The sequence below is a fragment of the Diceros bicornis genome, chromosome 25 (assembly GCF_020826845.1).
Source record: "Diceros bicornis minor isolate mBicDic1 chromosome 25, mDicBic1.mat.cur, whole genome shotgun sequence".
Taxonomy (NCBI): domain Eukaryota; kingdom Metazoa; phylum Chordata; class Mammalia; order Perissodactyla; family Rhinocerotidae; genus Diceros; species Diceros bicornis.
In genome coordinates this window covers 6,572,197-6,587,500 of record NC_080764.1, presented here as the reverse complement: position 1 = coordinate 6,587,500, position 15,304 = coordinate 6,572,197, and the positions used below count along the sequence as shown (strand labels likewise).

Here is a 15,304-nt window from a genome sequence, read left to right as displayed (position 1 = left end):
TCTTACCCGCCCATGGCAGGCACGGACTCTGACGATCTCCAAGACGTGGGAGTCAGGCCCTGCTGTCTGGAAGCTCGCCGTGTCCTCTGGAAGGCTCCTCTGATCCCAGGCAAGAAGCTGAACCTGCAGGTCTTACATGCTTGGCCCAGTGAGTGGCAGACGAGGTCAGGCTTGAGGGCCCTGAGGAAGAGCACACCCCGTGTACAGAGGAGATCAGGGAGAGCTTCCTGGAGGAAGGAGCCTTGCAAGGCCCTGAACAACAGGATATGATTTCTCCATTTTTAAAAAACTTTTTATTTTGAAATAATTTTAGATTTACAGAAGGGGTGTGAAGATACTCCAGAGAGTTCCTCTATACCCTTCACCCAGTTCGCCCAATGGTAACATATTCTATAACCACAGAACATTGATCAGAACTAAGAAATTAACCTTGGCATGACACGATTCAACTCCAGTCTCTATTTGGATTTCCACAGGTTTTGACTGACATTCTCCCTCTGTTCCAGAATCCACTCCAGGGTACCAGGCTGTGCTTGGCGTCACATTCCTCAGTCTCCTGCATCTGTGATAGTTTCCCAGTCTTGCCTCACTTTTCATAACATCGAGAGTTGTGAGGAACGCTGGTCGAGTGTTTCGCAGAACGTCCTTCACGTTGGGTTTGTCTGATGTTTTCTCATGATTAGTCTGGGGTTGCGTCTGATGAGAACAGTGCAGTAATGCGTCCTTCTTGAGGCGTCGTATCCAGGTCGCATGATACCGCTGTGACGCATCACGGGTGACGTTAATCTTGATCACGTGGTGAAGGTGATGTTGGCCAGGTTTCTGTGACATATGTTAAAATTACCACCTTGATTAATAAATATTGGTGGGACATATTTTGAGGCTGTGTAAACATTCTATTGTTTCTTAAAGTTTCGCCCACTAATTTGAGTGTCCGTCTGTGGACCTTGCACAGAACAGTGATGACTGTGTTGTTCTCACGGTGGTTTTCTGTTTTTTCTTTCCTCCCACGTTTATTATTTGGAATTATTCTATAAGGAAGATTGGTCCCTTCTCTGCCATTTATTTATTTACATCAGCATGGACTTGGGGCTATGTATTTTATCCTTCAGGTGATAATCTAATACTATCATTATGTATTTTGTTGCTCAAATTGTTCTAACTTGGACCATTGGGAGCTCTTTCAAGTTGGCCCCCGTGTTCTTTTGTCTTATTTCTATCTTTGTTTGTTTCACTTCCTTACTTTCTGGCACTACAAGATGCTCCAGGCTCATCTCGTATTTTCCTTGCCCCAGCCCTAGAATCATCCATTTCTCCAGAGAGTTCTAGCTCCTTTTATTTAGGAGCTAAGGTCTGGGTGTTAGATGTGCTAGCTGCTACTAGGGTATCAATACGTCTAGGCCTATCAGTGGACAGAGCTAGGAAACATATGTCGTATACTACTCCATTTACACATACACGTACCTATCCCCATCCCTGTATCCATCCATCCATCCATCCATCCACCTATCATTTATTTATCTTAGAATAAGCATTAGTTCATGCTGATTGATCCCCACACCCCTGGCTCTAACCCAGCAATGCAGAATTTACTCTTGCCTTTCTACCTGGCTTATTTGTAACTCCTCCTCTGACAGTGAAAGGCCTGCCTCCCATATCTACAACCTACGTATGCATTGGTTCACTCTAGTACACCTGTAAAGTAGTTTCAGGATTGCTGATCTGTATCCCTGTAAGAAACGTAGTTACCAACTAGAGTACAGTGTTCACGTGTAATCCTTTTTGTCTCTAGCTGTACAGTCAAAACTGTGTTTTCCAAGGTTAAATTGGTCAGCTCCTTTCCCCCCACCCAATTCAGTGAGCTTGTCATACATTTGCAATACAAGTAGATTCTTTTGTCACAGTCTGCATTCCATCCGGAGATTCCATGACATCCTGGTTGGTTGTTTTAAATCTGCATACAGTGAAGTTCACTCTTTGTAGTGTGCAGTCCTGTGGGTTTTGATAAATGCATAGAGTCATGTACCTACCACCCCCATAGTGCCATAAGGGAACAGTCCCATCAGCCGAAAAAGTCCCTCGTTTGGCCCCTTTTTAATCACACTGTTTTCCAAAATGGCTGTATGTTTTTGCATTCCTACAGGCAATGAATGAGTATTCTTGTGGGTCCACATCCTCACCAGAATTTGGTATTGTCAATTTAAAAATTTTTAGCCATTTGAGGCTATACTTGCCAAGACAAAAAATAACAAACGTTGGAGATGTGGAGAAAAGGGAACTGCTGGTGGGAATGCAAATTGGTGCAGCCTCTATGGACTTTACACTCCAGGGGCTCTATGCTCTGGATGCAAGTCCTTAATTGAATCTGTGACTTGCAAATCTTTTCCATCAGTCTGTGAATTGTCTTTTCATTCTCTTAACGGTTTCTCAGAGCAAAAGTTTTTAATTTTGATGAAGTCCAATTTATCAATTTTTTATTTTATGGCTTATGCTTTTGCGGTAGTACCTAAAAACTCACTGTCAAACCCATGGACATGCAGATTTTCTCTGATGTTTTCTTGTAGAAGTTTTATAGTTTTAGGTTTTACATTTAGATCTATAATGCATTTTGAGTTAGTTTTTGTATAAGGTGTGAGGTATGTGTCAAACGTCATATCTTTGCATATGGACACTATTTCTCCATTGAATTGCCTTTGCACATTCGTCAAAAATCAGTTGCGCATATTTCTGTGGGTATATTTCCGGGCTCTATTTTGTTCCATTGATCTATATGTCTGCCCTTTTGCCAACATCATGCTCTCTTGACTACTAGCATAACTTAATAGGTAAATCTTGAAATTGGGAGTATGAGTTCTCCAATTTTGTTCTTCTTTTTCAGAATTGTTTTGGCTATTGTAGTTCTCTTATTTTTCCTAAATTTTTGAAGTAACTTGTTGACATATAAAATAAATCTTGCTGAGATTTTGATTGGGATTGCACAGAATCTATAGATCAAGCTGGAGAGAAGTGATATTTTGACAACATTGAGCCTCACAATTCGTGAAAACCACTCCTCTCTCCATTGATTTACATCTTTGCTTTCTCTCATCCACGCTTTGCACCTTTCCTCATACAGATCCCGGACACATTTTGTTACATTTCTATCTAAGTACTTCACTGAGGGGATACTATAAATAGTACTGTTTTTTAAACTTCACATCCCAGTTGCTCACTGTGGGAACACAGGCACATGATTAACTTTTGTATATTGACCTTGTAACTCAGTTAGCTTAGCTTTTTTGGTAGTTTCTTTGGAATTTCTTGTGTAGACAATCATGTCATCTGCAAATAGAGTCAATTTTATTTCTTCCTTCCCATTTCCATTATTCTTTTTGGTTTTTCTTGGCTTATTGCACTGTTTAGGACTTTCAGCATGATGTTGAATACAAGTGATGAGAGAGGACATCCTTACCTTGTTCCTGATCTTGAGGGAAAACATTCAATCTCTCACCATTCACTGTAATGTTAGCTGTAGTTTTTGTAAATGTCTTTTATTCAGTTAAGAAAGTTCCCTTCTGTTCCTAGTTTGCTAAGAGTTTTTCTTATGAATTAATGGTGAATTTTGTCAAATGCTTTTCCTGCATCTATTGGGATGAACCATCTTTGATATGACAGGTCTAGGTGTGGATCTCTTTGAGAGTTTATCCTCCTGGGAGTTTGTTGAACTTCCTTGATATGTAGATTCACGGTTTTCTTCAAATTTGGGAAGTTTTTGGCTATTTTTTCTCCAAATATTCTTTCTGTCCCTTTCCCTTTCTCCTCTCCTCCTGGGACTCTCATTGTGAGGATGTTGGTATATTTGATGGTACTCCACAGGGCTCTGAGGCTTTGTTCATTTTTCTTCTTTATTTTTTCTTTCTGTTCTTCAGACTGGAGATTCTCAGTTCACCTATCTTCAAGTTTTCTGATTCTTTCTTCTCTAGCAGATCCTCAAATCTGCTGTTAAGCCTCTCTAGTGAATTTTTAATTTCAGTTATACTTTGCAAACTCTGGAATTTCTATTTGGTTCTTTTTAATACTTCCAGTCTCTTTATTTAATACTTTTAATATCCTCTATTTGGTGAGACTTTGTTCTTGTACTTGCTTATTGTTCTTTACACATGGGTTCATTTAGCTATTTGAGTATATTTAAAATAGCTGATTAAAGATTTTGTCTACTAAATTCAACATCTGGGCTTCCTCAGGCACAGTTTTTATCGATTACTGTGTAATCAATAAATTACACATTTACTGATTACTGTGTATTTTGTTGATTACGGTGTATTGATTACCGTGATTTCTCCTGTATATGGGCCACCCTTTCTTGTTTCTTTACATGTCTTGTAATTTCTTGTTAAACACTGGATGTTTTAAATAATATAATGTGGCAACTTCGGAAATCAGCCTCTCCTCCCTCCAAGGATTTGTTGTTGTTGCTGCTTATTGTAGTTGTTGTTTAGTGACTTTTCTGAACTAATTCTGTGAAGTCTGTATTCTTTGTCAAGTGTGGCCACTGAAGTCTCTTCTCAGTTAGCCCAGTGGTCAGCTTACGATTGGACAGATATTTCCTTAAACACTTGAAGCCAATAAATCCCCCATCTATGCTGATGAGCTGGTGTGCATACTGAGTCATGCCTTCAACACTCAGCTGGGTAGTTGACGACTCTGCCTTAGCCTTCATTTCCTGCTTGTGCAGAGCCTTATGGTCAGCCAGTGGTGAGAACTTAAGAGCCTTCTCATGTCTTTTCTGAGCATGCACATATTCCTGGGCCTGTGCCCAGCCCTACACACACACATGGAATATTTCTAGATTCCCAGAAATATCTTGGAAACTTTTCAAAGCCTCTGTGAACATCTTATTCCCCAGCTTTTCCTTTTAAGCTTTCTGTGTAGTCTATTGGTTTTCCCAACTGTTATCCACTGTCTCAAGCAGCCACAGATTTAAAACACTTGCTTGTAATTTTTTTTGACAAACGTCCCCTCCCCTACTCTGGAGAAAAGGCTTTTTTTTTGCACCTGGGCAATTTCTGAGTCAGTTCAAATACAGACAGTCTTGCAAATGAGGTCTTCCAGAGAATCACCAGGCAGGTCAAATGAGACAATTCTTTGGGAATGAGGCTTCGAAAGTGCTCCAGCTCTATTCTGCTCCCTGTGGTGTCTGCCAATCTGCACTGAGAATGCAGGCTGTTATTTTTCAAGGCTATTGTGGGGCTGGAGAGCAGCTGACTGGACTAGGACAAGTTAAAATGTCACTAAGCCTACTGTTCTTGCTAAGATTCAGCTGCTTTTCTTGAGTAAATGCTCCTTGAGTTCCTGCAACCTTTGGCTAGTTTCTAGAATTCTGAAAAAGTTGATTCTGACCATTTTTGCCAGTTTTCTTGTTGCTTTTTTGGAGGAGAGAATTTTCAGGGGTCTTTACTCTTCCAATTTTGCTGATGTCACCTCTATGATTGCATTTTATCTCCTCTATTGACTTATTACTTTTACCTTTTAAAAGTGTATTTTAAAAAGTGTATTTTTAGTGGTTTCTCTATAGTTTACAACATTTAAGAATAATTCATGTCTGGGGCCGGCCCTGTGGCTTAGCAGTTAAGTGCACGCGCTCCACTACTGGCGGCCCGGGTTCAGATCCCAGGTGCGCACTGACACACCACTTCTCCGGCCATGCTGAGGCCGCATCCCACATACAGCAACTAGAAAGATGTGCAACTATGACATACAACTATCTTCTGGGGCTTTGAGGGGGAAGAAAAAAAAAAAAGGAGGAGGATTGGCAACAGATGTTAGCTCAGAGCCGGTCTTCCTCAGTAAAATGAGGAGGATTAGCACAGATGTTAGCTCAGGGCTGATCTTCATCACACACACACAAAAAAATAATAATAATAATAATAAAACCCTTCTATATTAAAAAAAATAATTCATGTATCTTTTCAAATGACATTATACTGCTTCACATGTAGTATAATAACCTTGTAACAGTACATTCTGAATTCCTCTTTCCCATCCTGTGTGCAATTATTGTCATGCTTTTAAAGATGGTCTAAACACACTGTTATAGTTTTTGCTTTATACAGTTATCTTCTAGAACAATTTAAAATATATAAAGATTTTAACTTTATTTCATTTCTGATGCTCTTCATTTCTGACTTGATTATATGCCTTCTGCCTGTAGAACCTCCTTTAACATTTCTTTTAGAGTAGGTCTGCTGACAATGAGTTCCCTCAGGTTTTACGTGTCTATGAAATTCTTTATTTCTCCTTATTTTTGAAGGATGTTTTGCTAGTTATAGAATTTTGGCTTGACAGTTTTTCCTTTCAGCACTGTTGTCTGTTATTCCATTGCTTTCCGGACTGCATGGTTTCTAATGAGAATTTTGCCATAATGCTTATCCTTGTTCCACTGTCCTCTGTGTGTAATGTCTTTTTTCTCTGTCTTCAGGATTTTTTGTCTTTGTTTTTGGTGGTTTGAATATGATACGTCTAGGTGTATGTTTGTGGATGTGAGAAAAAGAGAGAAAGAGGGAGAGAGAGAGAGATAGAGACGGGGGTGGGGGGAATCTAGCCTGGTTCTATGAGCTTCTTTTTCTCTCTAGTTTAGTGTCTGTCACTAATTTTGAAAAATTCTCAGCCATTATTTATTCAAATATTTCTTCTGCCTCATGTTCTCTTTCTTCCTAGTTTCCAACTACATATGTTAGACTATTTTATATTGTTCCACATCTCTTAGATATTCTGTTATTTTGTTTCTCTTTGCATTTCAATTTGGGTACTTGTTATTGATCCATCTTCGAGCTCACTCATTCTTTCCTTGATTGTGTCGAGTCTACTGATGAGTCTGTCAAAGGCAATCTTTGTCGTTACTGTGTTTTCCATTTCTAACATTTCCATTTGATTCTTTTTTATAGTTTCCATCTCTCTGCTGAAATCTCCTATCAGATCAAGTGTGTTGTCTAATTTTTCCACTAGAGCTTTAACATATAAATCACTTATTTAAAATTTCTTTTCTAATAGTTCCAAAATCTGTGTCATATCTGAGTCTGATTCTGATGATTGCTTTGTCTCTTCAGACTGTGTTTTTATAAATTGGCTTTTGGTGTGCCTGGTAATTTTTTACTGAGAGCTGGACATTTGTACAGCAGGGTTCAGCAGACATTTTCTGTAAAAGGTCAGACGGAAACTATTTCAGGCTTTGCAGGCTGCATACAGCCTGTTCTTGTTCTTCCTCTTGTTCTCTTCCTCCTCCTCCTCTCCCTTCAACCCTTACAAAATGGAAAAGCCATTCTTTTTTTGTGTGTGTGAGGAAGATCAGCCCTGAGCTAACATCTGTGCTAATCCTCCTCTTTTTGCTGAGGAAGACCGGCTCTGAGCTAACATCTATTGCCAATCCTCCTCCTTTCTTTTTTTTTTCTTCCCCCCCAAAGCCCCAGTAGATAGTTGTATGTCATAGCTGCACATCCTTCTAGTTGCTGTACGTGGGACACGGCCTCAGCATGGCCGGAGAAGCGGTGCGTCAGTGCGCGCCCAGGATCCGAACCCAGGCCGCCAGTAGCAGAGCGTGAACACTTAACCGCTAAGCCACGGGGCCGGCCCCAGAAAAGCCATTCTTAGCTCATGGACAGTACACAAACAGGCCACACGCCCCATTTGGTCACTGGCTATGATTTCAGAACCACTGTCATTCATGACAGTAGACACTGAAGTAGGTATCTTTATGCTTAGAGAAGAACATGCCTTTCTTTCTGTTAGGAGCTCCATGTGGGGCTTGGGTTAATCTCGTCAGGAGCTGGACTAGGTGGAAGTTTGCTCCCAGGTTGGCTGTGGGTCTTCCTTGGTGCTGCTCGCTGGAGAGGCCGTACCTCTTGTGGCTCCCTCAGCTGTACCCCACGTCCTGTACTGGATGATTGTCAGTGTGGTGGTAGAGGCTAGGGTGGGGGTTTCTCGGAGGTTCCGATGCAGCCTCAGTGGTGCCAGCTCTGTGAGCATTCCCAAGTGTTCCTGCCGCTCTGGCAGATGTAACGCAGCTTAGCACGGATTTCTGCCTCTCCTCCAGGAGCAGAGCTTTTTATTGCTGTTTCTGCTCCCCCACCTGTGCTGGGTTCCGACCAGTGCCCGCAGGCTACAGTTCTGTCATTCTTCTGCTGCATGTTAAGCTTTCTGCTCCCTACGAGAGACGGGGAGATGGGTTCTGGCAGAGTTTCAGCAGTGGCTGCTGTTCTCCTCTTCCAGCAGCACCACCAGGGAGATGGGAGGAAGCGTTCTCTGATTCTCTGATCTCTGGGAGCTCCTGGTGCGGTTCCTGGAGGATGCAAACACCCCTATGTCAGCAGCCCCGGGGCCTTCACATTCTCAGGCTAGCCCACATTTGGCCTTCAGCAATTTGTTAAAAATTTCCAGCTGAACCCTCTTACTGGCTCATGTGGTGTTTGGTAGTGACTATCCCAGGTCAGCAAATGCTTGGGTCCGTTTCTCCCTGCAGGCACCTGTCTCCCTTGATTTTAGTGAGTTGTTTCTGGTGGCCTCCATTCTCGGGTGGGCTTAAGAAAAGTCACTAATTTGCATTTTGTCCTGTCATACGGGTGGGTGATGCTCTTCCCAGCTCTCTGAAGCCAAAAACCACAGGCGCTTCTCAGCCTCTGCTGTGTCATGCCTACTACAGCTCATTGGCCAAAACAAGTCACGTGGCTGAGCGTGGCTTCAAGGTGGGGGAAATAGACATCAGCTCTTCAGAGATAGGAGCTCCAAGGTCTAAAGCAAGAGAGATGCACGCATGACAGGGAGACGAGTGGGGCCACTTGCTCTAATATGAGGGGTTCCATGGGAGTGGAGAGACAGGCACTTGGATCTTTCAACACAACGAGATCAGAGGGGATGCTGCACCCAGCTGGGTGGGGCTTGGGGAAGGCTGCCCAGAGCCCAAGACACCTGAATGGATACAGGGCCCAGGAAAGAGAAGCAGGAGGGGATGGCACTCCCATCTGGGAGCGCAGTGTGGTCTTAGGCAATGGCCCAGATCTCTCAGCCTCCTGGCTCTGACTCTGAGGGCCCTGGAGCCCACCCCTCTCCACCCTTTGCTGAAATCCTGTCCTGAGGTCTGGCTCCAGGCTTTGAGCTTAGGGCTGGGGCTCCCCAGGCTCCCATTGACCCAGGGCTCCCCCCACCAGAGCCCTGACTCCTCTCTCTTTTGATTCTTTGTGACCTGCCATCTTGGGGGCTCTGGAGGCAGCTCTGTGTTTGACTTCTGGGCCTGAATTGGAGGGGGGGCCTCCAGGCACCCAGCAGGCTCTCTTGAATAAAACCTCCAGAAATTTTGAGTTTTTAAGTATTTTGTCATTGCTGGTTCTTTTAAAGTCTCAAGAATCATTCCTGCAAAGACTAACATTTTTATTTGCTCAAACTAACGCGTGAGGGGTCCTGAGGCTCAGTGGGCAGCCCCGAAGCCGTCTGGAGAGGCCGGCCGATGCTGGAGCCGCAGGGCAGCGCCGGGCCTGGGCGAGCCACCGGGAAGACACGGGCTCGCGTGGGTGTGGGTGTTGTTCCTGGAGACTCTGCAAAGTTCACGAAACCCCCGATTATGTGATTTTGTGAATCTTGGGGACGGGCCCTGCGGCCCCGTGTGTCCGCGCGGGGTGTGCCGCAGAGGCCGTCTACTGGAGGAAGGCCCGGAGGAAGTCGTTGTAGGAGATTTTTGAGGTCAGCGTCTTGTCATAATACTCCAGAATGTGGAAGAACTCCTCCTCGGACAGGTTGATACTGTACTGCCTCAGGACCTGCAAGACAGGGAGGAGGAGGCCCCAGCTTGTCCTGGAGCCATGCAAGGAGGCGGGCTGCCGGGACAGGGCAGGGGACGCGCCCACCTCTCCTCGGGCCACAGCCCGAGCGCCCCACCTCCAGAGGCGCCCCCAGCAGCTCCCTCTCCACCCCGGCTTCTCTGCCCTCACCACCCCGAGGGCAGCCCCATCATGCCTGTGGGTGTGAAACAGGAAGAGGCCTCAACTTCCTGTCAAACTGGGGCTGCTGGCTCTGCCCACCCCACCCAGCCCTCCCAGAACAGGAGGTTAACAGCCGTTGCCTCCCTGAAGGGAAATGAGGCTGGCCCACAGGTCCAGAAAGGGCGGGTGGACAGACAGGAGGGGCTGGAGGGGGGACCGGCGGAAGGGCCTTAAGCAGGGTGTGGCCTCGGGTGCGGCCCGGCTGGGAGGAGGGCAGGGCCAGCAGGCGCAGGGTTCAGGGGGGTGTTATGATTAGACAGTAAGACAGCCAGTGGCAGAGACTGCTGGTTGCCCACCGAGATCAACTGCCCCTTCCACCTTAGTTAACAGAACCCCGACTTTCTTCCAGGCTGCTATGTGTCCAGCTAAAGGGTGACATTTCTTGGCCTCTCTTGTAGCTGGGTATGTTCTGGCCAGTTAAACCTAAGTGAGGATGTTATGTGGGACTTCTGGGAAGCCTTCTCTAAAGAAAAGGGCATGCCTTTTTTTCTCTCCTCTTTTTCTCTCTGCTGCCTGGAATATGGGAATGATGCTGGGGCTCCAGCAGCCGTCTTGGACCATGAGGCGACCTTGAGGAAGGAAGCCGGGTGTTGAGGATGGTGGAGCAAAAATACTGACGCCTCTGACCACTGCCCAGCACCTCGCCAGCGCTAGACTTCCTACCGCCGGACTTCTTTCACCTGAGAGAGAAATCAACTTCTACCATGTTTAAGCTGTGATTTTTTTCCCCCCTGTTATATGCAGCTGAAGCAAATCCTAATAGATTGGTACCCTAGTAAATAAAAATAAAGATTAGGTTATAAATTTCCTGTCTATGTTTTGTGTTGTAATTTGTTTCTAAGCGGGGACTAGAAAGTGGGGCTAGAAGATCCCAAGGTTCCTCCAGGGCCAGCAGTAGGCCTGGCCCCAGGCCCGTGGGGCTGAGGTCAGCTGGCCTGGTTATGTGGCTGATGGGCTGAGAGCAGAACAGGAAACTGAGCCTGGGTGTCCCAGAGGGTCCCTTAGTCACACCCACGTGGTCTCCATTTCTATCGTTCCCTCCTGCTGCCACCTGCCCCAAATTCCTGGGAAGTGGCCAGAAGAAGATTCTAACAGAACCTTCCCATCTTCCCTCTGTGCCTGGAGACTACAGGAAGAACCTGGCTGAGATTCTTACTTGACCCCACAGTCAATGATGTGAGTTGGGAAGACAGTGCAGGGCCCCTGCGGGCAGATGACTTGGAGGTGGAGGTGTTTACGCCAGGGACAGGCCCGGCCCAGCCCACTGCGTGCTGTGGGGTGGGGGTCAGGGCGGCACCTCTGGGCCCCGTTAATGCAGCCCCCACCCTGCTGCCCTCCTGCCCCACCCCACCTACAACTGCTGTTCACCTTCCTGGCTTATTATTTTAAAAAAAGATCTTTCTTTTTTAATTTAAGTTTTTAGTTGAAGCAGAGATAAACCTAAGGAATACATTTTTTGTAAGTGCATTTTGAGGCCATAACCCTTTGTGTCTATGATGTTTTAACTGAGTTTTTTTCCCGAATGTAATATGTGACTTTTTTTTTTGTGAGGAAGATCAGCCCTGAGCTAACATCTGTCAATCCTCCTCTTTTTTGCTGAGGAAGACTAGCCCTGGGCTAACATCCATGCCCATCTTCCTCTACTTTATATGGGATGCCGCCACAGCATGGCCTGACAAGCGGTGTGTCGGTGTGCGCCAGGGATCCGAACCTGCAAACCCCGGGCCACCAAAGTGGAGTGCACACACTCTACCGCTTGCGCCACTGGGCCAGCCCCATGACTTTTTAAATCAAATGTGCTGGACCTCAATTATTTTCTCAACCCCAATGGGGGGGTGGGGTGGAGAGAGGGGTAGAGAATGGGAGCAAGAACCTGCCAATTCAAGGAATTCTACATTATTCCCAAAGTGGGAGTTTTAAGTCACCCTGGAGGGTGGCCTGTTTCTTTCCTCTGGGAGAGCCACACTAAAGGTTCTGCAAGGAGACCAAGGATTCTGCTCTGGAGGGGCTGCGGGGGCGCGGTCACAGCTGTCTGCCCAGGGGTGAGGCGGCTCCTGCAGCCCACGCTTCCTCTCGGAAGGCTGTCCTTTCTTGTGGGTGCATTAAAGGCACCAGAGTTCAGCCTGTAGAGGAGAGCTCTTAGCCAGACTGTGCTGTGGGGCGGGAGGGGAGCGGCCCCCACAGGGAGGACAGCTGGGGGAGAAGAGAGGGGTGATGGGGCTTCCGGAGGCGGCTGGGGTCTGCGGCCCTCTAAGAGCCCACAGCTGGGCCCCCGCTTTAGCCCCTTGACGTCGCGATGCTGCTCAGCGGGTCCGGCGAAGCAGACGCTGGCCCTGGCTCCCCCACAGAGGCCAGGGGGCAGCCCGCCCTGCATGGGGCCCAGCGGGGGCGCCAGGAGCAGCAGCAGCTGCAGTGGTGCCCTGAGGGCAGCTGGGCTCAGGCATGGGCACTGGGGAGCATCCCGCAGGGTTCTAGAAACCTTCAGGGAGGAGAACCTGGGGTCTGCAGGTGAGGGGCGAGTGGACTCAGCCCTTGATAACTTGGGGGTCCTGAGGAAGTGAGGTCTGGGACAGCCGCTCACCCTGGGCCTTCGGGGGGACATGGGGGGCTCCTCTTTGGAGTTTTTCTGACCACTAGCGTTTGCCAACTGCTCCCTGTTCAGCGGCCACAGAGGCCCGAGAGCTGTGCTCACCTTCCTGAAATCAGCCACGCTCAACAGCCCCGTGCCCCCCTCATCGTAGGCTTTGAACGTGCGCCGCATCGGCCTCCAGCAGTGCACAATTTTGGGCTGAATACGCAGCAAAGCGGAGTAAAAGGAAGAAGTCTCAGCACCAGCTTCTTTCTGGAAAAATAACAAAACCAAGAGGGGTGAGAAAGCAGCTTTTGAATGGGCAGGAGAGAGTGGACGTGGCCCTGCGGGGAGCAGAGCAGGCTGTGAGCCCCTCCTGGGCTTCATTCCCATTTTTGCCCCGGCTCACTCCCCAGCCTGGACAGAATGGAGCCTGGAGCAGAACTCACGACAATCACGGCACCCTCGCCGAGCCTGCTGTTCATTACGCATCTACGTGTGGGGAGTTTAAAACACCATCTCGTTGACACCCTCACCGCCCTGACTCTTTATCCCCATATCATGGATTGGAAAACAGAGGCTCCAGGAGGAGAAGCGGCAGGATCAAGACGGATCAGGCTGTTTGGCCCCACACCTGCCAGGCCACAGCCTCTCCCAGGGAGCTCCACCCAGCGACCTCCGGACAGGGCAGTAGATACCAGCCATTTCAAAATCGTTTGAAGAAAAAAGAGATCTCAGTTTGGGTCTTCTAGTAGGTTATTATAATGAACAGAGTTTAAAAAAATTGCAAGGTTGTAATTATATCTAGTAATTAGACAGCACACTGCACTGTGATTATTTCATTTAGGTGCTATTAGATCGAAAACAAGATATTTTAGCATGATTTAGCCCCCACGCATGTCTGAATATCACAGAGGTGAATGGTGGGCAATAATGTGTAACATGTTTTGGGAAAGTTTAATTTTAACATGGCACTACATAAAACAAATTAGCACAGAGTGAAATTGCTTTCAATTTTTACCTCATTTAGCGCCCATGATGGAAACTCACGAGATACCCCACAGCTCCGTTAGCTGCCAATTCACCCCATCAGCTGGTCTGCACGCACAGAAGGGAAAGAAGTCTGTGTTCACCTGCTCTTCCCATACCCAGCCTGGCCTGAGGAAGGTTTTCCCATCCAGCACAGTCCACAAACCATCCGGAAGTTCTCTGCCTCTGCATCTGGTATTGCCCGAAAAAGCAGAGCCCAGCTCACTTCCCCAGAGGGGTGTCTCTGCTCCCGGGGGTTGCAGAGAAAGCCCTCAAAGAACTAGAGGAGGAAATGGCCCTTTTAGCTTCTCTACAGGGAGACGGCTGGCCTGAGCGCCACACTCGTGTGGTGGGGGCCTGGAGCCGGCAGAGCGGACAGGACTGGGACAAGGACCAGGCCGGGGCTTGGCGCTGCACTGGCCCCTCTCTCTCCTAGGAAAGGCTCCTGGGGGAGGAGAAGTCTTGCTGCCTGTCAATCATGCCCAGGGTGGCGATCAGGGGATGGAAGGCAGGACTGTTCTGGACGGCTGAGCGGTGGCTGTAGTTGGTTTTGGGTGAAAAGACCAGAGCTAGGGGGTGAGGCAGGAGCACACGGGAGGTACGCCGTGACATCGGCCAAGTGGCCGGGCTCCCAGGGGTGCCGTCCCCAGCACCTCCCATTTTACATAAACACAATCTCAGTCCAACCCTCCAGCAACCCTCGACCAGCCCGTCCGCGCCTCGGTGAAGATGAGAAGGGTGTCTGGAACCAGGGAGGCCTCCGCGCAGGGGAGGTCTCGGAAGGGGGCACCAGGGCACTCTTCCCAATGGGCGACCCCTCACAGGCCCTTAGAACACAGCAGATCTCCCCCTCATTTATAGAAGGGGAAACTGAGGCCCAGAGAGGTGGAGGATGGCCAGAGCTAGTAGGTGCCTTCCTTGCAGGCTGTGCAGTCTGCGTGGTTCTCCAACTGTGTTCCTGGGCCCACGAAGATCTAATGACAACAGACTTTTTTTAGCTCACAGACAAACTGAACTAGAGAAAGACTTGTCTTAAGTTTTGCTTCTGTAACTTGGCCTAAGACTTTGATGCTGGCTCTTGCTTGTCTAAACTAGAAACTACCCTAAGATGGTACCTGATTTTGCACAAAATTTAGCTGTATAGACACTTCCTGCATGGAATCAACTGTTTGCTGGGTTAACCCACTCTCCGCTGCTGCGGGGTCGCGGTGGGGGCAGGGCAGGGTCTGCCCCACACCTCTGGTCCCTGCAGCTGAGGCCTGAGGTGGTCGGAATCAGCTGTGTTTGTTCCCTAAATGGACAATGCCAGTTCAACTTACTTAATTCAACATGACTTAATCCAACGTTACAGATGACGGAATACGAGCAAGAAAAAGCCTATTTCTGCTTCATGTTTTGGAAAGACTCAAGCAAGGGGAGTCAGGGAGAACACTGTGGGTGAACTGGGTGTGGGTGAGAATCATAAAATTGCAAATGGTTGAGAGAAAAGGTAGAAATCCAGAAGAACATTGCCCTCCAGCTGCTATTAAAGCATCTTTAGGTTCTCGTTCCTCTCCAAAGAAACAAAGAAAACTGTTGACGATGCATCGTGGGTGGAGTTTCCACAAGAAAGATAAGGAGTCTCTGACCCACCAGCCCACACCCAAGAAAAGGGTCTGGCCTGTCTCAGATGGCTGATGAATGAATACACGTTTATGTT

General features: G+C 47.4%; 1 protein-coding gene across 1 annotated transcript in view; it reads right to left on the bottom strand.

Annotated features, from left to right (window-relative positions):
• Window positions 1-9,361: 9,361 nt before the first annotated feature.
• The window catches only part of EFCAB6 (EF-hand calcium binding domain 6), a 239,415-nt gene continuing 233,472 nt past the window's right edge, over window positions 9,362-15,304 (bottom strand). The window contains exons 30-31 of the mRNA XM_058568187.1: window positions 12,700-12,849; window positions 9,362-9,785 (exon numbers count right to left, since the gene is read on the bottom strand). Of these exons, the coding sequence (XP_058424170.1) occupies window positions 9,663-9,785; window positions 12,700-12,849 (273 nt within the window). The 3' untranslated portion in view covers window positions 9,362-9,662. The remainder of the gene's footprint in view (window positions 9,786-12,699; window positions 12,850-15,304) is intronic.